At 47.1% G+C, this 23348-nt stretch overlaps 1 protein-coding gene across 1 annotated transcript in view; it reads left to right on the plus strand.

The window, feature by feature from the left end:
- The first annotated feature begins 3647 nt into the window (after positions 1-3647).
- The window catches only part of LOC145406005 (retinoic acid receptor RXR-alpha-B-like), a 52115-nt gene continuing 32414 nt past the window's right edge, over positions 3648-23348 (plus strand). The window contains exons 1-2 of the mRNA XM_080277192.1: positions 3648-3729; positions 10003-10074. Of these exons, the coding sequence (XP_080133318.1) occupies positions 3648-3729; positions 10003-10074 (154 nt within the window). The remainder of the gene's footprint in view (positions 3730-10002; positions 10075-23348) is intronic.

Below are 23348 nucleotides of genomic sequence, written 5' to 3' on the forward strand. Positions count from 1 at the left end.
AGATGTTCACAGATGTTCACCCACCTGACGGGGAGAGAGAGAGAGAGAGAGAGAGAGAGAGAGAGAGAATAATGAACCACTGGAAAGCAAACAGGTGACATTGACAGACAGGTAGTTAATTAGCTTGATACAGGTGCGAAAAATAACGAGAGAGAGAGAGAGAGAGAGAAATTGGGGGAAAGAGTTAAAGGGTGGGTGAGGGGGAAGGGGAGTGATGGAAATAGAACAAGGGGAGGGGAAGGGGGAAGAGGGAGGGGGGAGGGGAAGGGGAAGAGGGAGGGGGGAGGGGAGTTTTGGGATGAGGTGACGCTGTTGCTATGACGACCGGCTGTGTGGTGTTTCTCTCTCTCTCTCTCTCTCACACACACACACACACACACACACACACACACACACACACACACATCGTCTTTCTGTCTATATGTCTGTAGGGCCAACCAATCTTTCTGTATATCATTCTATCCATCTATCTGTCCATCTCTCTATCTATCTATCTATCTATCTACCTCCTCTTCTCACCTCCCGTCACCTCCATGCATGTCTTCCCCAGCTAAGAGCGGGAATAGCGAGTTGTTTTGCACCTCTGAATAGCCCTCGTTTGTGGAGAGCGTGTGAGAGAGGGGGGGGTGACCTTGGTGAGAGAGAGAGAGAGGGGGGGGGAGGTTGAAAGAGGAAAAGTGAGGGTAATGTTGATGGCTGTGGAAGTATGAATGGAGAGAGAGAGAGAGAGAGGAGAGGAGACGAGACGAGACGTGAAAAAAAAAACTATTTTTTTTTTTTTTTAAGACGAAGAATTGAGGACAGGAAGAAGAGAAGGAGAGAGGAAAGGCGAAGGAATGTTGGGTGATTAGGTGGGTAAGGAGAGAGAGAGAGAGACGGCCGATTTCGAATTTCATACTAGTTTTTGAGTCCACTTTTTTTAACATAGATTTTTTCACTCTTTTGTACCTTTGACCGAATTAAAAAAAACTCATTCCATTTTTTTCCCTTCGCTTTCGTTCATTGGTTTCGTAACACGTTTGGGATATGGAAATACTGAAACTAAATTGCCATACACTTTCTTCTAAATTGCCATACACTCTTTTGACGTCTTCGGTTACTTTACAGCTGACTACAGGCGACTTATTCAGGTTAGGAAATATATCTGCCTCTGAGTGGGGTAGCAAAGTCTTTAAAATATCTCTCTTAAACTGTGGAGGGCTTGTGGAATGAGAGACTGACTAGGAGAGTGTGAGGTGGAGTGCTGGATTATGAGGGGGAGGTCGAGGATGAGACTGAGCAGAAGGAGGAGAAGGAGAAGGAGGAGGAGGAGGGAAAGGAGAAGAAGAAAGAGGAGGAGGAAGTGTTGAGATATTATGATGGTTGTGCTTCAAGGTAATGGCCAAGGATGTGGCTGAAGGAGAGACGAAAGGAAGAAGGATTGCCGAAGGAGATGATCAGGGAGGAGTCTTATGGAAGGAAGTGGAGAGGAGAGGGAGGTGACGGCAGAGAGGAGAGGAGAGGAGAGGGGAGATGATGATGAAGAAATGATGTTAGCGAGGAGAGGGGTTGAGAGGAGAGAAGAGATGAGGAGGAAGAGGAATGTCGCGAGAGTACGAGTAAGAGGAAGAAGAGAAGGTGAAAGAAGTATGCAAGTAGGGGAGGAGGAAGTGAAGGTATCTTGAAATAAGGATGATGGTGATGAAGGAAGGGTGAAAAAAAAGAGAAAGAGGAATTGGAGGAAGGATGAAGAGGAGGAGGAAGAAGAGGAAGAGGAAGCAGTGAGTTGGCCGTAGCGAAAATGCAGAGGCGATTTGATACGACTGAAAGAAAGGGTTAGGAAATGAAACGCAGTGAAATTTTGATGATGCGAGTTTTTCATGTATGTGGCAAAATAAACATACACTGGTGCACATAGAAGAGAGCGCACATACATACACAGAAAGAATTACACACACACACACACACACACACACACACAAAGAGGAAAATATGGAGACAGGCTAACAATTGTACCTCTCTCTCACACACACACACACACACACACACACACACACACACACACACACACACACACACACACACACACACACCTCCATGAGATAAATAAAAAATAATAAAATTCCCCTTGTTTCTTCCAGCTTATAAAAGTGATCATTTTAAAGCAGGGAATTAATATAAAAATCAATTTGTTTACACTGACATTTATTCAAGGAGAAAGATTTGACTGGAACAAGCTCGAGTGTGGTGTGAGGTGGTGTAGTGGTGTTGGTGTAGTGTGTTGGTGTGGCAGCCAGTCATACCATCACACCAGTACCACGCTTGACGAAGAGTGTGGTGTGGAGTGGTATAAGTGAAGGTGAGATTGGTGTAGAAGAGTCATACCAGTTTCATACCACCTCGGGATCCTACCAGAAGTGCCGTGTGGAGTGGTGTAAGTCGTGGAAAAACTGGTGTGACGGGGTAATACCACTTTAATACCACCTCGGGATACTACGAGAAAAGTGTGGTGTGGAGTGGTGTTAGGTGTGCGTCAGGGAGTCATACCACACTAATACCACCTCGGAATACCACGAAAAGTGAGGTGTGGAGTGGTATAAGTGACGAAGAACTAGTGCTCTGGAATTTGGTGTGGTGTGGAGTGGTGTGGCAAGGTCTGTGGGATGGTGTAGTGGTGGTGTGGCGTTCAGTACACCACTAACACCATCTCTAACACCGCTACCTGTGCTCTGAAACTGTGGTGTGACGAAACTGGTGTGAATTGAACTGTGGTATAGAGTGGTGTTGTCCGGAATCGTGGTGGTGTTAGAGGAGTGGTGTAGATAGAGCTGGTGTTAAAATATCTCCATCTACACATCATACCACTTATCACCGCCTATCACCACGCTAAATAAACACTGTAGGTAGCAAGTGGTGTTAATGTCTAGCTATCATCACTCACCATTCAGTTCTCTATCTATCTGTGGTGTTAGGTGTTGATAGATACCGGTGCTAGCTTCCCTATCACCACTCACTACTACAAGGTGTTGGTGTAAGTAGATGTGGTGTTATATTTGCTTATCACCACCACAGTAGAACACAAGAGGATCGCTTCAGTTGGTGTTAGCATTCTTCTCTATCACCACAACACCGTAATACAGAAAAAAAAAGTGGTGTTATCAGGTGTTATCATCATCCTGTCACCACTTATCACCACACAAGACGTCCAGTATCACCACAAACACCCAAACGAGGGGAGTGGTGAAGTTGATATCTAGACTTCATCACTACTCATCACCACTGAGAAACTAGTGATGGTTTAAGTAGAAGTGGTGATACTGGGACCCCCTACTGCCATCACCACTATCACCACAACCACCGATATATGGGAATGGTGTAGAGGTAGCAAGAAAAACTATCACCACCCAACTCATCACCACAACACAAGCCGCTGGTTATGGTGTAAGTAGAAGTGGTGATCCTCGAGCCCCCTACAAGGACTATCACCACTACTATCACCACACAAGGGAAGTAGTGGTGTAAAGGTTGATGCAAGAAAGCCTATCACCACCAAACTCATCACCAGTAGTTATGGTGTAAACAGAAGTGGTGATCCTCAAGCCCCCTACAAGGTCTGTCACCACACTATCACCACCACTGTCACCACACCAGGTCACCACACCGCAGCCATGATCGTAATAAAGAAGGAGAAGCCAGTCATGTCTGTCACGTCGATAATACACGGGTCACAACAGCGCCCGTGGACACCAGGTTTGTCATGTCGTAGCCTTGTCGTAGCAGTGTCCTAGCGTTGTCGTAGCCTTGTCCTAGCTTTGTCGTAGCCTTGTCCTAGCCTTGTCTTATCCTAATCCCATCTTCCTCTCCCCTCCTGCCCTATCCTATCCTATCCAGTCCTTATGCTACTCCCATCCAGTCTAATCCATGGCTTGTCCTTTGTAATATCCATTCCTCTCCTCTCCTCTCCTGCCTTTTCCATCCTATCCTATCCTTGTCTCTTCCTGGGTAATATCCTTCCCTTACCCTTATCCTGTCCCATCCTGCCCTTCTCCTGTCCAAGCCTCGCATTATCCTACTCCCATCCAGTCCTATCCTTCCCCTTTCCCATCCTTTTCAACATCCTTTCCATCCAATCCCATACTACTTATCCACGATCCTGCCTACATATCCTGCCCGATCCTTGTCCTATCCTGGTCAGCATCCTACCTATCCTATCCCATCCTACCTTCTTAGTTATTAATTTATTTTTAAGTTATTTTTACCTTTGTATCAGTCCCACCTATCCCTCCTATCCCACTAACCTAATTTACTACTACTACTACTACTACCACCACCACCACTACTACTACTACTACTACTGCTACTATTATTATTATTATTATTATTATTTGGCCATTGATTTCTAAATTTTTATTCAGTTTTTCTCATTATTTTACACCTATCAATTGACTTGAGACATTACTATTATTATTATTATTATTATTATTATTATTATTATTATTACCGGTACTCTTATTATTATTAATAGTAGTAGTAGTCTTGCAATCTCCAGACGATTTTACTCAGCTTAGAAGAGACTTTATTGAACTGGAGGGGTTAGTTACAGCCTTCACAAACCCCTCCTTTATTACACCTATCCTTTAAGCGTAATAAAATCGTCTTGGCAGTAAAAATAAAGTAATAAAATAATAATTCGTGGCGCTAAAGACGGTTTTCTCAGGTGATATCAGGTGGATTTATTTATTTATTTATTTGTGTTATCAGGTGGGACTGTGGAGGTAAGGAAATGCTGGTAAGATTATGGTTATTATTATTATTATTATTATTGTTATTATTATTATTATTATTAGCGTGTGTGTGTGTGTGTGTGTGTGTGTGTGTGTGTGTGAGAGAGAGAGAGAGAGAGAGAGAGAGAGAGAGAGAGAGAGAGAGAGACATTGGTATTATATATATATTTATTTATAGATAGATAGACAGATAGATACCCAGCACCTAGATATAAACTGATTGATTGATTGATTGACTGGATGATTGATAGCCATATAAATAAATAGCTACTCTCTCTCTCTCTCTCTCTTCTCTCTCCTGCTGCTGATTTATTTTCTGCCTTCCTCCTCCTCCTCCTCCTCTTCTTCTTCTTCTTCTTCTTTTCCTTCCTCCTCTTCTTATATGTCCATACTTCTTTCCTTCCTTCCTTCCTTTTAAATAACCTTCACTCTTCCCTCACTCCTTCCTTCATTATTTCCTTCCCTTCTCTCCATTCCTCCTTCTCTTCTTCCATCCTTCCTTCTCTTCTTCCATCCTTCCTTCTCTCCTTCTCTGCTCCTCTTCTTCCATCCTCCTTGACCTTCTTCATTTATCCATGTGTCTGTCCTTCCCATCTCTCCTTCTTCCTTTTATCCATCCTTCTGTCGAATCACTCCTTCCAGCCTCCTTCCCGTCTTCCTTCTATCCATCCATCCTTACATCCTCCTTCCCCTCTTCCTTCCTTTCATCCTCCCTCCCCTTTTCATCCTTCCATCCCTCCCTCGTCCGTTCCATCCATCCATCCATCTTTCCTTAGTTCACCTCTTCCTTCCGTCCTCCTTCCCCTCTTCTGTCCATCCATCCATCCATCCATCCTCCATCCGTCATCCATCCATCCATCCATCCTCCATCCGTCATCCATCCATCCATCCCCCTGTCAGCTGTCACACACTCATGTTTATTCCTCCACCAATCTTCCTCCACATTCCCTCCAGCCTCTCCTATCCCTCCATCTCTCCCTGACATTCCTATCCCTCCGTCCTCCTCCTGTCCCACGTCTGTTTGTCTGTCTGTCTGTCTGTCCCAGTCCCTCCCCCTGTCTTTCTCTCCCTCCACATTCCCTCCTGCCCACCTACCCATTCTTCCTCCCATTCCATCTTCCTCCCCTCCCATCTTCCTCCCCTTCCATCTCCCTCTCTCTGTCTGTGTCGTTCGGTTCATCTTCTGTATTATATCCCTTCTTTATCAGTCTTTATTTCCTCCTCCTCCTCCTCCTCCTCCTCCTCCTCCATTTCTTCACTCTTCCTCCTTTCCCGTCCTCTTTCCGTCCATTCCCCTTCACCTCATCCAATATTCCTTTCAGATCACCTCTCCCTGCTATCCCTCTTCCTCCTCTCCCTCTATCTCTCCTCTCCCCCTTCATTCTCCCCTTCCATCCTTCCTCTTCCTTTCCCTTCATCCCTCCTCTTCCCCTCCACCCCTCCTCTTCCTCTACTTCCATCTCCCCTCTTTCTCTGTCCCTCTTTCTCTCCTCTCCCTCCTTTCCTCACCCCCTCCCTCCATCCCTCCCCTCCCTCCTTTCCTCCTCCCCTCTCTCCCCTCCTCAGTCACCACATCACCTTTACCCATCTCTCTCCCCTCATCCACTCCATATTTCACACTTCCTCTCTCTCACTCCCCTCTTCTATTTTCTCCCTCTATCTCTCTCTCTCTCTCTCTCTCTCTCTCTCTCTCTCTCTCTCTCTCTCTCTCTCTCTCTCTCGTGCTGTGCCTGTGTGCGTGCGTGTTGTGGTGATAGGGGGGGTGTTATCAGGACAGTTTCTGATAGGGAAGTCTCAGCTCTCCACCACCCTGAGGCAGATAACACGGTACACAGGCAGGCAGGTTAGGTAGGCAGGTAGGTAGGTAGGCAGGCAGGTAAGAAGGGTGGAAGGTAGGAAGGTAGGTAGGTAAGAAGGGTGGAAGGTAGGAAGGTTGGTAGGCAGGTAGGTAGGTAAGAAGGGTGAAAGGTAGGAAGGTTGGTAGGTAGGCAGGTAGGTAAGAAGGGTGGAAGGTAGGAAGGTTGGTAGGTAGGCAGGTAGGTAAGAAGGGTGGAAGGTAGGAAGGTTGGTAGGTAGGCAGGTAGGTAAGAAGGGTGGAAGGTTGGTAGGTACGTAGGTAGGTAGGGTGGTAGGTAGGGAGGCTGATATGCAAGTAGAGTGGTAGGTAGTGTGTTGGGTAGGTTGGTAGGTAGGAAGGCAGGTTGGTAAGTAGGCAGGTAGGTCTTCACTGATTGATTGACTGAAAGGTTGATTGATTGATTGATTGATTGGTTAACTTGGAAGATTGATTGATTGACTAACCACCTGACAGACTGAGTGATTGATTGGTCCGGCTGACATTGATTGATTGATTGATTGATTGAGGTAGGTCAGTCTCCACACAACAGCAACAGGTCATTGAAGGTCACAGCTGTCATCATCATCATCATCAATCATCATCATCATCATCGTTGCACAATATATAGTGATGATGTTAATGATGATGATGATGAATCCTAAGGTACAGTATATTAATGGTAAGTTTTTGTGTGCATGTGATAAGTGTACACAGTGTAGGTATGTGTACGTTATTTTATGTATGCATGACTTGTGTGCATATTTATGTTGACACGGATTCCTATTATGCCCTACCTATTGTGCGTTTCTCTCTCTCTCTCTCTCTCTCTCTCTCTCTCTCTCTCTCTCTCTCTCTCTGCATGTTTCATATGTATGCTTTTATTTATTATTCTTTTTTGCTTTATATATATATCTTAATTTTCTTTCATTCCAGTTTACCTGTTTCTGGATCCTGCCCATTCCATTTATAATAGTGGGAAGTAGGTGATGATGGTGATGATGATGATGATGATGGTGGTAATGATGGTAATGATTTATAATTGTTGGAAATAGGTTATGATGATGATGATGATGATGATGATGATGTTGATGGCGATGATGATAATGATGATGATGGTGATGATTTATTATTGTTGGAAATAGATTATGATGATGATGATGATGGCGATGATAATGATGACGACGAGAAGATAACGATGATAATGATGATGATGATGATGGACAAAATCTATTTCAACAGGTACCAATTATTTCCTTCTCTTCCTGGAATATAATGCTAGAGTTGTCCCGGCCATAAAGGGGCCAAAAGTGCCATTAATAACGCTAACAGTCTCTAGTAAACGTTTATTGAATTGGCATCATCAGAAGTTACCTAGAGCTCTCCACCCCATGAAGCGGCTGGTACGTGCTTGTGTTGGTCCTCTCCTACACGTGCTTTGGTCGTGCCTTCGGGTGGTGGCACTGACAGGATTGGTCGGTGGAGTTGCCCCGTTGCACACACGTCTCTCAGTTCCCCCCTCCTTACTCCCCCCCACTTCAGCCTGCAGTCCACTGGGTTCACGTTCACACTACTACTACTACTACTACTACTACGACATCAATCTATTCCCCCATACCCGTCCGCCTAGCCTCTGCCCCTTACGTGCCTGTGTGGGTGTGGCTGGAGCACCTGGCCTTCGTGTAATTAACCCTGTACAGGTGTTTGGGAGGTCTGCACGCACTCACGCACGCACGCAGTCGGGAAGGCGGGAAGGACACTCTCTCTCTCTCTCTCTCTCTCTCTCTCTCTCTCTCACACACACACACACACACACACACACACACACACACACACACACACATCATTTTTCATTTACTCATTATCATTTATCTCTTCCCTTTATCCCCCCACCTCGTCCTGTCAAGACTGTAAATTATATAATGATGCTTTGAGCCTCTGTGTGTGTGTGTGTGTGTGTGTGTGTGTGTGTATGAGGGATCTGGACATATAAGGAAAGTTCCGCCCACATCCTTCCTCTCGCTCCTCCCGTCTCTCTTCCTTCACCAGGCTAAGGCAAGGTGTGTACAGGTAATACTATAAAAAGAAAGTGAGAAAAAAGTAAATTTTCTCTCTCTCTCTCTCTCTCTCTCTCTCTCTCTCTCTCTCTCTCTCTCTCTCTCTCTCTCTCTCTCTCTCTCTCTCTCTCTCTCTCTCTCTCTCTCTCTCTCTCTCGATGTATATGTGTGTGTTTGTTGATGTGTGTATGTGCTGTGGTGCTGGTGATGTAGTGGTCAGCTTATCGAAGTAGCGACTGGAAGAACTTGAGGTCGGTTTTCGCGCCGGTCAGACTCTAAGACACGGTTTGTTTCCTCCCTGGCCCTTCCCTCGGATATGTAAGTACGGTAAGTGGTGTCCATGTAAGTGTAAGTGTTTTTATGTGTGTACCTGTGTGTAAGTGTTTTTATATGTCTACCTGTGAACGGTATTATGTGTTGTTTATGTGTGTGTGTGTGTGTGTGTGTGTGTGTGTGTGTGTGTGTGTGTGTGTGTGTGTGTAAAGAATGGAACGTACATAATTTCCTGTTAAGTGTTCATTGTCTGGGAATACAAAATTATGTGTACTTGTTTCATTGATGTGAGTGTAAAATGCACACACATGTCGACTTCGCCATGTATGTGTGTATCTGTTAAATGTTTATTGCGTGTACACATTCCGAGAGCATGTGTACGTTATAGGCATGTGTGTGTGTAAAACGCGCACACATGTCGACCTTGGGTTCTAAATTCCCACACGAATCCTCCAGATCTGGTTCTCTCTCTCTCTCTCTCTCTCTCTCTCTCTCTCTCTCTCTCTCTCTCTCTCTCTCTCTTTCTCTCTCTCTCTCTCTCATCCTTCATCTCTTACAATTTTGCTCTTCCATTGTCCTTCTCTTTTCGTCTCTTCCTTATTCTCCTTCCCTCCACCCACTCCCTCCCTCTCTCCTCGCCCATTTATTTCCCTCTCCCCACCCTCTCCCCTTCCCTCCCACTCCCCTCTCTCTCCCTCTCTCACTCATTACCCTTTCCCTTCCCTCTCTTTCCTCACCCACTCACTATCCTCTCCCCTTCCCTCTCACTTCTCTCTCCTACCCACTCATTTTTCTCTCTCTGCCTTCCTCCTATCCTCACTCTCCTCACTCGCATCCCTCTCACTTTCCTCTCCCTCCCTCCACCCTCCTAGCTCATCCATTCCCTACTCACCATCCCCACTCCCTCCCTTCACTCTCCTCACTCAGTTCCCTCTCTCATCTCTCCTCCTTCCTCCCCACTCCTCTCCCTTTCCCTTCCTCCACTCTCTTCACGCACTTACTCCCCTCTCACTGTCCCCACTCCCTTCCCCACTCACCTGACTCCATTTCTCATTAGTCTCCTTGTATTTGGCAGGTGAGTCCCCGATGATGGATGGGACAGTGCCACGCCCGGGACTGTCTTTCCACCACCGCCACCCTACCTCATGTGAGTACCAGCCTAAGTACCGTTGGCAAGTGACCCATACTGTACCGTCTTTGAGTCATATTGTACCACATGTGAGTACCTCCTTCAGAAGTACCCTTTACAAGTGAACTATGTTGTACCATTGTTTGAGTTATTGTGTACCATCTTTGAGTCATTTTGTACTCACTTTTAAATGATTTTGTACCGTCGTTTAAATAGAGTTTAGTAGTGTCGTGAGTAACTTGGGTGCAAATGTTAGTGCTGTAGTGGTTACGAGCGAGGGTGAGGCCCGTGCGAGTCTCTCGTCAAGTAGTGGCATTTTCTCACATATGAGCGGCCCAACCCGGCCCGGCCCGGCCCAACCTGGCCCGACCGTAACGCTTTTGAGAAACTTATATCTCAGCAACCACAGGGCCGATCACTGAGTGGTTTGCACCATATGATAGTCTCATTCTTTAAGATTTGTTTCTGACAGGCTTCATCACACCCCGGCGGTGCACGTGTCACGTGACACGCGCCAAGTGCTGCATGTCAAAATCTTCAGAAGAGGGCCAAAGGTCGGACAGTTTATCGTAAAGGCATGAAACTTGGTAGGTAGACAGCCATCAGTATACTCTAGGCATCCTCGGGGTGTAAGGCGACATTTCTTTGATTTCGGATTTAAATGGCCTTGCTCGTACCTCGCCAACATAGGCGTTTTACTGGTAGAGTACTCAAGTCAGAATGACAGTCGTGCCTTTTAAGCTTTATTTATTTATTTATTTATTATGTGTAAGTGAATATCGGATCCTACCTTTAAGAACTCAGAATAAAGGCTGCCAAGGCGCGGACTCCTCATCTCCAACGGGGCTAATTTTGAATTAACGCTGTCTGTGTAATATATATATATATATATATATATATATATATATATATATATATATATATATATATATATATATATATATATATATATACACACACTCACACACTGATAAGGAAAGCAGGAGTGTTGTGAGGCCTGCCATCTAGTGGGAACTGGGAAGGAAGGATGGGACAGAGGCAGGCTTAGGTGGGACAGTGAATTTCAGGGGAAGGATCAAGTGTCGGGCAGCATTGTACAGGCAGGCAACAGTGACAGGCATATACAGGCATAACTCCAGCCTTCTCCCTGACACTCAACCATCACTTTACTGCCCAGGTCCCTAGTTTCATTTCTAGGTTACAAACAGACTGAGGCAAATTGACGCTGTAGTGACCTCCCTCTTACCCCCTCCCCCTCACCCCTAATAGCACGGGGTCACTGAAGTGTGTGTGTGTGTGTGTGTGTGTGTGTGTGTGTGTGTGTGTGTGTGTGTGTGTGTGTGTGTGTGTGCGCGCTGAGTTAAAGATGTTTTTGTTTTGGTTAGAAATATTTACTGCCTCGAGACGAAAAAATAAACAAACTTTACTTTCATTATTTTTACTGCTAATTATACACTCACGCAGTCTGTTTTTATTGATTTATCTATCCACCCATCTGTCTATCTATCTATCTATCTATCTATATATCCATTCAACTGTCCTTCTATCTCCCTGTCTATTATCGATCTGTCTATGTGTATGTCTGTGTGTGCCTGTCCGTCTGTCTGCTTTCTGCTGTCTGTCTATCTGTCTGCCTGTCTTTCTAACTATCTGTCTATCTATATCTATCACTAAACACACACTTCCTCCTATATTCAGCCAGTCACTTCAGTTTGTTTTCCTGTTTGTCTGTCTATCTGTCCTCTTTGCTGTTTTCCTGTCTATCTATCTGTCCATCTGTCTGTCTATATCTATCACTAAACACACACACACACACACACACACACACACACACACACACACACACACACACACACACACACACACACACACACACACACACACACACACACCTATTTTTACCCAAACACTTCAGACCACAAGCGCAGGCAAACACACAAGCGCAGACCCGCCTTCTTTATCACATATCAAATTCCTTTCTAATCTAGTACAAGAGTATAAATCGTAACTCGAGATGCCGGTCAGGATAGTGGACGCAGTTTGTTTTTCCCTTGTCTGTCTCCGCCGAAAAGGATAAGTGGAGCTTTGAATGTAATTTGAGATGAGGGGGAGGCTGGGCATGCCGGTTAGGATGTGGGATGCAGGCTGTTTTTAAGAAGGGTAGGACTTGGGGGTTTAATTGAGAGAGAGAGAGAGAGAGAGAGAGAGAGAGAGAGAGAGAGAGAGAGAGAGAAACACAATACCCAGCCTTGAAAGGTGAAGTTGATCGGGGTTCACCTTGAGATTGCTTTTGTTCACAAGGTGAGGGAGGGAAGGGAAGGGGAGGGAAGGGAAGGGGAGGGGAGGGGAGAGAAGGGAAGGGAAGGGAAGGGAAGGGAAGGGGAGGGGAGGGAAGGGAAGGGGAGGGAAGGGAAGGGAAGGGAAGGCGAGAGGAGAGGAGCGAGAAGGAAAGGAAAGGGAAGGAGACGAAAAGAGGAAGAAGGGGAGGGGAAGGAAAAGGAAAGGTAGGAAGAGAGAAGAGGGGGATCTAGGGAAGGGGGGTGGAGAAGGAAAGGAAAGGGAGGGGAGGAGTGGGAGACAGGAGGAGGAAAGAGGGGATGGAGGAAGGGAGAGGGAAGGAGAGGGAAAGGGAGAGAGGAGAGTAGACGAAGCAAGAGGAAGGGAAAAGATGATGTAGGGATGAATGGGGAATGAGAGAGAGAGGGGGGAGGGGTTGTAAAGGCAGGGGAAGAAGAAGGGGGGAGAGAAAGGAGGGGAGAAGAGGAGAGGAAGTAATTGGGGGAGGAATATGATAATGATGTGGAGGGAGGGAGGGAGGGAGAGATTAAGATGGATGGAGGCTAGAAAGATGGAGACAGGGAGGGAAGATAGTGGAAGAGGGAGGGAAGGAAGGAGGATTGTGGAGAAGGGAGGAAAGGAGGGAAAGAATGAAGGATGGAGGGAGTTAATATAGAAGGAAGTGGGGGAGGAAGGAAAGCGTGTTTATGGAGAGAGGAAGTGGAGGGAAGGAAGGGGGAGGGGAAGTAGGAAAGGAGAGAAGGGAGAGAGAGGGAAGTATGTGAAGGAGGAAAGGTAGGGAGGGAAGAGAAGGAAAACAATTGAGAGAGAATAGGAAGATAAGAAGAAGGAAGGTAAGGAGAGAATGAAAGGAAAGGGAAGGAAGGAGGAAAGGGGGAGATGGAGGGAAGGAGGAAAGGGAGAGAAGGAGGGAAGAGTTGCCTCCATCTTTGACTCCCACGCCTACCCTTGACCCCGTCACCCAGGGAGGAGGAAAGGGAAGGGGAAGGGAAAGGGGAGGGGAGGGGAAGGGGAGGGGAGATCCAGAGCGCTCACCTGTTGCCGGGTGGGGAGGGAGGTGGGGAGAAAAGAGGAGGGAAGGAGGCAGGGGAAATGAGGGGGGGAGTGAAACAGGAGGGAAGGGAGTGAAGGAGAGAGGGGGAGGGGATAAGAGAGAAGGAGGGAGGGTGAGAGGGAGAGCAACGACCGGAGGAAGTAGGATGAAAGGGAGCAGGAAGAGGAGCTGCCGAGAAAGAGGAAAGAGAGTAATATTCGGAGAGAGAGAGAGGAAAAAATTAAATAGCAAGGGAAGCGGAGGAAGAAGAGAAAAGAGCGAGACCGAAGGAAGAAGATGCAGAGGAAGAAGAGGAGGAGGAGGAGGAGGAGGCATGGAGAGAGGGAGATAGGAAAAAATGATAGTTGGAGGAAGGGAGGGAGAAACAGGAAAAAAAGCCAGATGATGATATAACAGGAAGGGCTACTGGAGGGAGAGAGAGAGAGGGGGGGGGGATGGAAAATAGGAGTGTAATTTAGAGTAACAGGGAGGGCTGCTGGAGAGAGAGAGAGAGAGAGAGAGAGAGAGAGAGAGAGAGAGAAGGGGGGAGTGTAATTTAGAGTACCGGGAGGAGGAAGAGAAAGGGAGGAAAAGGGAAGGTTGGAGGGAGGAGGAGGAAGAGAGAGAGAGAGAGAGAGTGAAAAAGGGAAGATTGGAGGAGGAGGAGGAAGAGAAGAGGGGAGGAAAGAGGGAAGATTGGAGGGTGGAGGGAGAAGGAGGATAGGTGGAGAGAAGAAGGGAAGGATGGAGGGAGGAGGAAGAAAGAGAGATGGAGAGAAATAAGAATAGTAGCGGAAGTGTGTAAGGTGGAAGAGGAGGAGGGAAGGGAAGAACGAGGAAGGGAGGGAGAGATGGAGGGAGGAGAAGGAAGAAAAGGGGGAGGGAGGAAAGAGGGAGAGAAGGAGGGAGAGATGGAGAGAAGGAGGGAAAGAGGGAGAGAAGGACCGGGAGTGAGAGTGGAGGAATACCGGGGTCGAGGAGGGGCACTGTTTCCTGTCTGTGATTGTTGCCATTATGTGTGGAGAGAGAGAGAGAGAGAGAGAGAGAGAGAGAGAGAGAGAGGATGATATGAGGTTAGAATGAAGAGAAAAAGGGGAAGATGCATGGAGAGAGAGAGAGAAAAGAGGAGGAGGAATGGAAAGAGAGAGGGATGATGGAAGAAGAGAGAGGAAGGGATGAAAGAAGGAAGGGGGAGAGGTAAGAAGGTAAAGGAGTTAGGAGGGGGAGAAGGAGGTGGGGGGAGGGAAAATTGGGAGGGAGGGAGGAGTTGGAGGAACGGGGAGGGAAGGAGGGACAGTAGGTGGGAGGGAAGAAGGGAGGTAGACGGAAATGGAAGGAAGGAAGGAAGAGGAAGTTATTTAAAGAGAGAGAGAGAGAGAGAGAGAGAGAGAGAGAGAGAGAGAGAGAGAGAATTAATAAAGGAAGGAAATGACAGAAAAGGAAATGAAACAGGGATCCATATTCCCGTCGGTTAAGGAAGCTCCCTAACACCTCTTCCTTAGCGATTTATTTTTGGATATGGCTGGTTAATATCCCTTTGTACGTTATTTATGCAGAGTATGACGATATTGGAAGGATTTATGTCACACAGAAGAGGACAGTAAGATGTAATAAGCAGAATAAATCGCTTAGGAAAATGTGTTAGGGAACTTTCTCAACCAACTACGAGAAAGAGCTAAGAAAACAGGAATTTTACGAGAGGGTAACTTAAGAATATGGAAGACTTTATCATAGACTAAATCGCTTAGGAAAGGGTGTTAAGGATATAAGGTCAATTATCAGGGGATGGGTTTTACAGACATGTTTTAAGATAAGATAATAAACAGATCATGAGAGGTTTAGATATGGGTGATAAGTTGCTGGCCCGCTCCCTAACACCCTTTTCTAAGCTATTTATTTTGCTTATTACACCTCACTGTCCTTCTCTGTGTCACGTAAATCCTTCCAATATCGCCATACTCTGCATAAATAACGTACGAAAGGATGTTAACAAGCCACACGCAAAAATAAATCGCTAAGGAAGAAGTGTTAGGGAGCCGTCCTTACCCGACGAGAATACAAGCCGCGTACTAACACCTCTTCCTAACCGATTTATTCCTGATACTGCTCCTTTACTTTATTCTTATGTGTTATTCATGCACTCTAGGTCGATATTGGAATGACGTAAGAAGCAAAAAAAAAAAAGAAGAAGAAGAAGAAGAAGAAGGATATAATTGGGTAGTTTGGATAATAAATCGCTAGGGGTGAGGTATTAGGGATTGCCATGAGATCAGGAAGCTTACTAACACCTCTTCCTTACCGATTTATTCCTGATTCTGCCCCGTTACTATATTCTTGTGTTATGCAGTTTATCTCGCCATCAAAAAGATATAAGAAGCGAAGAAGAGAATATTGATGGGTAGGTAGGAAGAGAAGGAAGGGAGAGGAAAGAGTGAGAGGAGGAAGGAGGAGAGAGAGAGAGGAAAAAAGAGGAATGAGGGAGGTAGAGAAGGTATTGAGAGGAGAGGGAGGAAGGGAGGGAAAAAGAGAGGAATGAGAGGGAAGAAGGGAACGGAGGTAGAAGGGGGAGGGAGAGGGAAGAAAGAGAGGAAGAATGGTGGAGGAGGAAGAATGATGGAGGAGGAGGAATGATGGAGGAGGAAGAATTAGGAGGGTGAAGCAGGTATTGAGAGGGAGAGGAGGGGGGAAGAACGGGGAAGGAGAGTAAGAGTGAGTGTGGTGGAGAGAGAGAGAGAGAGAGAGAGAGAGAGAGAGAGAGAGAGAGAGAGAACAGACAGTGGGAATTGAGAAGTCTATCATGGGAACTCAGTCTGATGAGAGAGAGAGAGAGAGAGAGAGAGAGAGAGCTTTGTTTATGGGGTGATGAATAATTGAAAGAGTGAAGGACGATCATTAATTTTGAGAGAGAGAGAGAGAGAGAGATTCTGATAGTGGTGATGTGTGAAAATGATGTTTGTGATAATTTTGAGAGAGAGAGAGAGAGAGAGAAAAAAAAAGATACGTGAAAGTGATGTTGGTGGTGATGATGGTGAGTGAGGTAGCCTTAATTGTGGGTGATGATGACGGTGTGGTGAGTAGGAACAGGGCAAGGAAGGATGAGTCAGATTGGTGATGAGTTAAAAGTGAGTGATGATGTTGTGATGGTAATGATAGTGATGGAGATAGTAGTGAGAGGTGGTAGTGGTGATGGTGATAGTAATGTGGTGGTGGTGGTGATTGTGGTGATGGTGGTGATAGTGGTGGTGGTGATAGTGGTGATGGTGGTGATAGTGGTAGTTGTGGTGTTATTATACGTGGTAGGAGGTTGTCAGTATCGATAATTGCAGTCATTAGGGGAGTCGGGGGAAGGGGGAGAGAGGAGGAGGGAGGGAGAAAGGAGGGGGAGAGAGGGGGAGAAGTGTGAGGAAGAAAGGGATAGGAGAGAGGGAGGGAAGGAGGGATAGGAGAGAGGCAGGGAGGAAAGAGAGGTAGAAGAATAAGGAAGACAAGGAAAGGAAAGAGGGGTAGAAGAGGGAGAGAGAAGGAGGGGGAGGAAAGACAGCGAAAGGAGAGGGAGTGTGGGGCAGGAAGAGAGGAGATGGGAAGGAGGAAGAAGGGAGGGAGGGGGAAAAGGGATGGAGTGGGAGGGAGGAAAGGGAGGAGGAGGAGTGAGGGAGGGAAAGGAAAGAGAGATCAAAGAGAAGGTTGGAGAGGGGAGAATAGGGAGAAGGAAGGGAGGGAGGAAAGAGGGAGGAGAGTCTAATGGAGCGGGTGGGTAGAGAAGTGAGGGAGGGAGAAAGTAGATGAGGGAGAGTGAAATAGTGGGGAAGATGAGGGGGATTCAAGGGCGGGGAGAGAGAGAGAGAAAGAGAGAGAGAGAGAGAGAGGGGGGGGTAGTGGGCACAAAGTTCAGTGGGGAGAGGTAGATGTGAATGGGGAGAAGTAGTTGAGAGAGAGAGAGAGAGAGAGAGAGAGAGAGAGAGGCACGTCGCAAAACCGGTAGTCTTTGTTGTCCAGGAGGGGGGGGGGGTCTGGGGTATGGTCGTGCAGGGCTGGATATGGCGAGGGGTAGGATCGATTGCCCTTCGTTGAGAATAGTCTGGAAATCATCATCATCATCATCATCACCATCATCCTCCTACTCCCCCTCACCACCACCACCACCACCACCACCACCACCACCACCTTCTCCTCCTCCTCATCATCATCATTATCATCACCATCATCACCGAAAAATGATGTGATGAATCCTAGTTGCCTCCCTCACTTAAAGGAAATCGTCTGTAAAGAAAATCGTCTCAGTAAAATATCTAAGTGACCCCTTCCTTCCGTAGTGCTAACCTTGTCACAGCCTAGAATATCCCTCATCAAAAAATCAAAGTCTCTCCTTATTCTCAACCCTCACCTTGTCGGGGTAAGTCTAGTGTTGTATTCTAGGTTATTCAAGACGATTTTGTTCAGCTGAGTGGGTGATAGGAGCTGAGGGTGTTAATGGTGCTGTGATGCTAGGACGGTTTGTGGTCTGTCCTCAAATAAGCAAAAGAGTTGGGTATATTACAAAAATTGTCCGTGATTTTCGTCCCTATGTAGCTGTATTTCACCTTGCTCTGTGGCTGAGGAAAGAATATGCTACAGTTCACTTCCATTGTGCTTTTTCGTGAGTAGCTTCATGTTCTAGTGTTTATCCGTTGTTATAGCTCACTACTAAGGATGAAGAGACGACGATTATAAGCTAAAGGTAAAGAGGGTGTATAGTTGCAGTGGATTCTAATAAATACGAAGCCGCCTGAGCTAATATGGGGATTACTTGTAACCCTTTGTGTGTGTCTGTTAATCAGTAAACTTGGGGTATGTGGCCGGAGCATGTATCTGGCACAGGGAGGATGGACGCCCCAGCCCTGCATAGTCCTGAGTCACCCTTAGGCAAGGTGTAGCATCCGTTAGCCCACCAAACTGGTAGTAGATGGATGGTTACCAATGTCCCGGGAGGTACTACCTGACTTGGGGCCAAGGCCCGGTAGCTGGCCATACACAACATCCCAGGCGGGGAACTCAGCCACATTAACCAAGTAGGCAGAGGCTGGGCTGAGACTACTCTTCGTACATAATATCTCCTATACACAGTTATCCTACTGGGGCTATGCCTCCTCCTCCTTCCATACACCTCGCCATGTGCCGACCCTGGCGAGGCGCTGTCCGCCGAAGGAAGACGGCTACTTCTTCTCGATGGGTCTGCTCGGCCAGACAGGCCGGGGCAGAGCAACAGACACAAATGAATAAACTCTGATCTTATTAGATAATAAAAGACGTAGCAATATTGCAGTGATTAATGGCAACTGCCTTACCAACAGGGCCTCTCTCATAGGCATCCGGCGGAAGCAACAATGAATTAACACAAACCGTCATGGTCGTGAAGGGGGGTCTCGGCTAACCCAAATAACACCATCCGGCCAAAGCAAGACGAAATTAACCCAATCCTTCACGGGGCACAAGTGGTTAATTATAGGCAGCCTGTGTGAGATTAGGGTAGGCCAGTGTTGAGATAGTCCGGCGGGGAGATGTTTGTGGAGGCTGAGAGTGTAGGAGTGGGTGTTGCGTCTGGGTTGAGAGAGAGAGAGAGAGAGAGTGAGTTACAGAGGAGGATTTAAGATGTCGATGAGGGGATGAGTGATGTGGTTGGGGTTACTGTGAGGGACGCCATTAGTGTTGTGTAGGTGTGGGGGTGGGGATGCTTGTGGGTGTGAGGATGGGCCAGCACGCGAGAGGGGGGAGTGGTGGTGGTGGTGGTGGTGGTCGTTCATCAAAATAAACTTTAGCCTCTGCAGACACCTTTTTTGTCTGTGTGTCTTAAGATCCATGGCGTCTCCATGCACTGTATCACCATTTTGTCTTTTATATGTGTTTGCGTATGCTTATAAGTTAGGGGAGTCCAGAAAAAGACATGGATATGGAGGGATAGAATAGGATAAGGCAGTACAGGGCTGGCCAGGGCAAGGCAGGGCAGGATAAGGTAAAGTAGGGTAAGGTAGAATAGGGTAAGGTAGGGTAGTGCGTGATGGGACAGCGCAGTTCTGTATAAGGTATGGCAGGGCAGGATAAGGTACAGTAGGACAGGGTAGAGTAGGGTAAGGTAGGGTAGTGCCTGATAAGATAACGCAGTACAGGGTAAGGTTGGGCAGGGCAAGGTAGTTTAGGGGGATTGAAGGCAAAGAAGAACGTAATATCACACAGCAGGCTTAGTAAGGGAAGGGCCGCGAGTGCAGGACAGGGAAGGGCAGGGCTGGTTAGGAATGAAGACAAGGGCAGGGCAGAACAGCTGGGTACGGAATGCAAGGAAAGACAAACAAGGAGTGGAAAAACCAGGGCGGGGCAGAGGTATGTAAAGTCACGACAGAACAGGAAGGGACAGACGAGAACAAGCCTTGACAAACATGGCAGGAGAGGAAGGTAGAGCCGAGCGGAGTGTGGCAATACAGAGCTGGGTAGACAGGAATATAGAACAGGGCAGAGTAGAGCAGGGTAAGACAAATCAACAGAGCAGGGCAGGGCAGACCAGAGCAGAGAAGGACAGGTATAGTAGCCCAGGGCAGAACAGGGTGAGGTTTGTTAAAGGTAGGACGGGGCAGGGGTACGGAAGGTCACGGCAGTGCAGGGCAGGAATGTAGAGCAAGGTAAAGCAGGGCGGGAAGGGCCTGAATGTAGAGCAGGGCAGGGAAGGGCAGGAACTAAGTGGAACAGGAACAACGTAACCTAAACAGAAGTACAGAAAAAGTAACTGCAAGAAATTGATTAGACTTGGTAATAGATGGATGGAATAAAGGAAAAGAAAGGGTAATTACGAGATGGTGATTGAAATGGCTGGTAGAAGGATGGAACAGAAGGTGAAATAATAGCAGGGGAGTTAGGTTGGATTTCGTGATGTAAGGTGAAGTTAGTGCAAAATAAAAGAGAATTCCTGCAGTAGAGTGATTGTAGTTGGAGAGAGAGAGAGAGAGAGAGAGAGAGAGAGTTAGCACCATCATCAGACTCTTGGAAACCTTGGTGGTGTTAGGTAGTGTTAAGTAGCACACCGCTCACTGACCACACCCTTCACGCCTCTCCTCCTCCTCCTCCTCCTTCTCTTCGTCATTCTTGTTATCATCATCATCATTCTCCTCACACACTTTTCCTCCATCCCCCATCTACACCACCTTTCCCCTTCCCCAACCTCTTACACCAGCGCCTCCACACCTTCACACCCACCCTAACTCTTCCTCACCCTCGCCCTAAACCCATCTGTTCACTGTTTCCACTTATGCGTGTCTCTTCACGAATTAAACAAAAAAACAAAAACTCATCTCAGAGGGTTACGTTGCTTCCCTGTGGTCTTCGGGCATTTGATCTCTCTATTCTTCGTTCCTCCTTGCTTGGGAAATCCCCGTGGTTTAGCCCTTTCAGCCCGAGCACGTATTTATTATTATTATTATTATTATTATTTGCTTTTCTTTTCGTTTTATAATCTATTCTTTGGGGTGAACTTTCCTATATATATATATATTTTTTTTTTCATCTGTCTGATTTGGGCCACTCATTTAACTCTGATGTGAAGTAGTGTTTGCATGACCATTCACTGAGGCTTAGTTATGAGTCTCCTTGGTTACTAGTCAAATCCACTCTTCAGTCTGACTACGTTTGATCATAAACCTAGCTGGAAGGGTTAGGTACTTATCTCTGTCTGTCTATCTTCTGTGTCTATTTGTCTGTCCATATTATATTGATTTTTGCATATTTAAACTTTATATCCCTGGTTATGATATTTACATCGTTTGTGTGTGTGTGTGTGTGTGTGTGTGTGTGTGTGTGTGTGTGTGTGTGTGTGTGTGTGTGTGTGTGTGTGTGTGTGTGTGTGGCGTCTCAAGGCCGGACCAGCAGACCTCCGGAGCCCTCTGGGAACCACTGAGCTCCTCTTACTCTTCCCTTCCCTTCGATTCCTTTCCTTTACCCTCCCTTCCCATCCCTTCCCTTCCCTTCCCTTCCCTTCCCTTCCCTTCCCTTCCCTTCCCATCCCTCCCCGTCCCCTCCCTTTCTTCCCTTCCCTTCCCCTCTCCTCCCCGTCCCCTCCCTTTCTTCCTTTCCCTTCCCTTTCTCTGCCTTCCTTACCCATCCCTTCCCTTCCTTCCCATCCCTTGTTACGCTCGTGTCGGCCATTTATGCAACTCTTGCCTGACGCCGCATTGTGTGGAGTAGCCTAGACAGAAGGACCTCCAGGCTTTTCTGTGCCTACCCATTAACGATTCCCTCTTGCCACAACACTCCCTTACCCTTGCGCAATGTCCCTCCTCATTCTTGGTCTCCCTCTCCACCCACCTCACTTCTATACGATATACTACTTTCACCTTAACTTGGCCCAGATTTTCATTTTGTAGCTTCTTCTCGTAGCTCAGTGGCGGAAGAAGGTAATGTTACGGCTCTGCATTCTCTCCATGGCACTTCTTCGTGACTAGCACCCTATTTAAGGTTTATGTCTCAGCGTTGACGATGGAGGGATGGCAGTTTTAGGCCAAGTTAGAGTAAAAGGAGTATAGTCTGTTTGATGGTACTTGACTGATAAGCATACCGTTTTACCTGAGGATCTGTTATTCACCTGGTTATCTGTTATTTATTATCTGTTCTTTGTTATCTGTTTATTATGTTATTTATTATGTTTTTTTATTAGCTTATTTATTTTCTATTCATTATTATCTGCTATTTTCTGTTATTTATTATCTGTGTATTATCTGTTATTATGTTATTTGTTATCTGTTATTTGTTATCTGTTATTTAATGATAGAGTCCCTGCGGTGATAGCTACAGAAAACGAGGACCCTTATTCTCGTGGGGTAAGGAGACTCCCTAGCACCTCTTCCTTAGCGATTTATTTTCCAGACAACCCATTAATATCCTCATTTATTTTCTCATGTCTTTTTTAATGTCTGCAGCGATTGTACAGTATGAATAACCCACAAGAATATAGTAAAGGAGCGGAATCAGAAATAAATCGGTAAGGAAAAGGTGTTAGGGAGCTTCCAAATCCTCGTGGTGAAGGAGCGGTACAGGTGAGGGCATACCGGAAGTGTGGTGTTCCTCGCAGGTGCCCTCAGGTGCGTGACGGGCATACCACTCCTGCTCCTGCTCCTTCTGCTGCTCGTACTCGTGTTCCTGCTCCTGCTCGTACTCGTGTTCCTTCTCCTGCTCGTACTCGTGTTCCTCCTCCTGCTGTTACTCCTTCTGCAGCACATACTGTCATTTATCACACGTCGACCTTGGATGGGTGGCCAAGGGGTGGGGGAAGGAAGGGGGGGAGCTAATGAGGTGGGGGAGGGAGAAGGGGAGGGGATAATTGGAGGAGTAGGGGAGGGGAGGGGAGGGGAGGGGAAGTTGGAAGAGAGGGGGATGGAGGGGAGGAGAAACTGGCTGCGTGGGGGGAAGGGAGGGGAAAGGGGGAGGAGGGGGAGAGTGAGACTTATGACGTCCCCCGGGGCTTACTGTCAAGGTGCTGGTAATGCTTGGTGAGGCATGCACCCCTTACCCCCACCCCACCCTGCCTAACCCCTCCCCACACCCTGCCTCACCCCTCCCCACACCCTGCCTCACCCCTCCCCACACCCTGCCTCACCCCTCCCCACACCCTGCCTCACCCCTCCCCACACCCTGCTTACCCTCCCCACACCCTGCCTAACCCCCACCATACCCTTCCTCATCCCTCATCCCCACCTTACTCTGCCTTACTCAATCTTAGTTTGCCTCACTCACCCCCACCCTGCCTTTCGCATTCCTGCCTCACCTATTCCTGCCTCACCTTACGCTACCCTGCCTTACCCATTCCTGCCTCACCATACCCTACCCTGCCTTATTCTCCTCTCTGCTCCCCCCCCCCCAACGCAACCCTGCATCTCACTTCAAGATGAAAATGAAAGCGACCTCACACACACACACACACACACACACACACACACACACACAC

This window comes from Coenobita brevimanus, chromosome 69, assembly GCF_032717465.1.
Source record: "Coenobita brevimanus isolate Jiangsu-jjx chromosome 69, ASM3271746v2, whole genome shotgun sequence".
NCBI classification, from domain to species: Eukaryota; Metazoa; Arthropoda; class Malacostraca; order Decapoda; family Coenobitidae; genus Coenobita; species Coenobita brevimanus.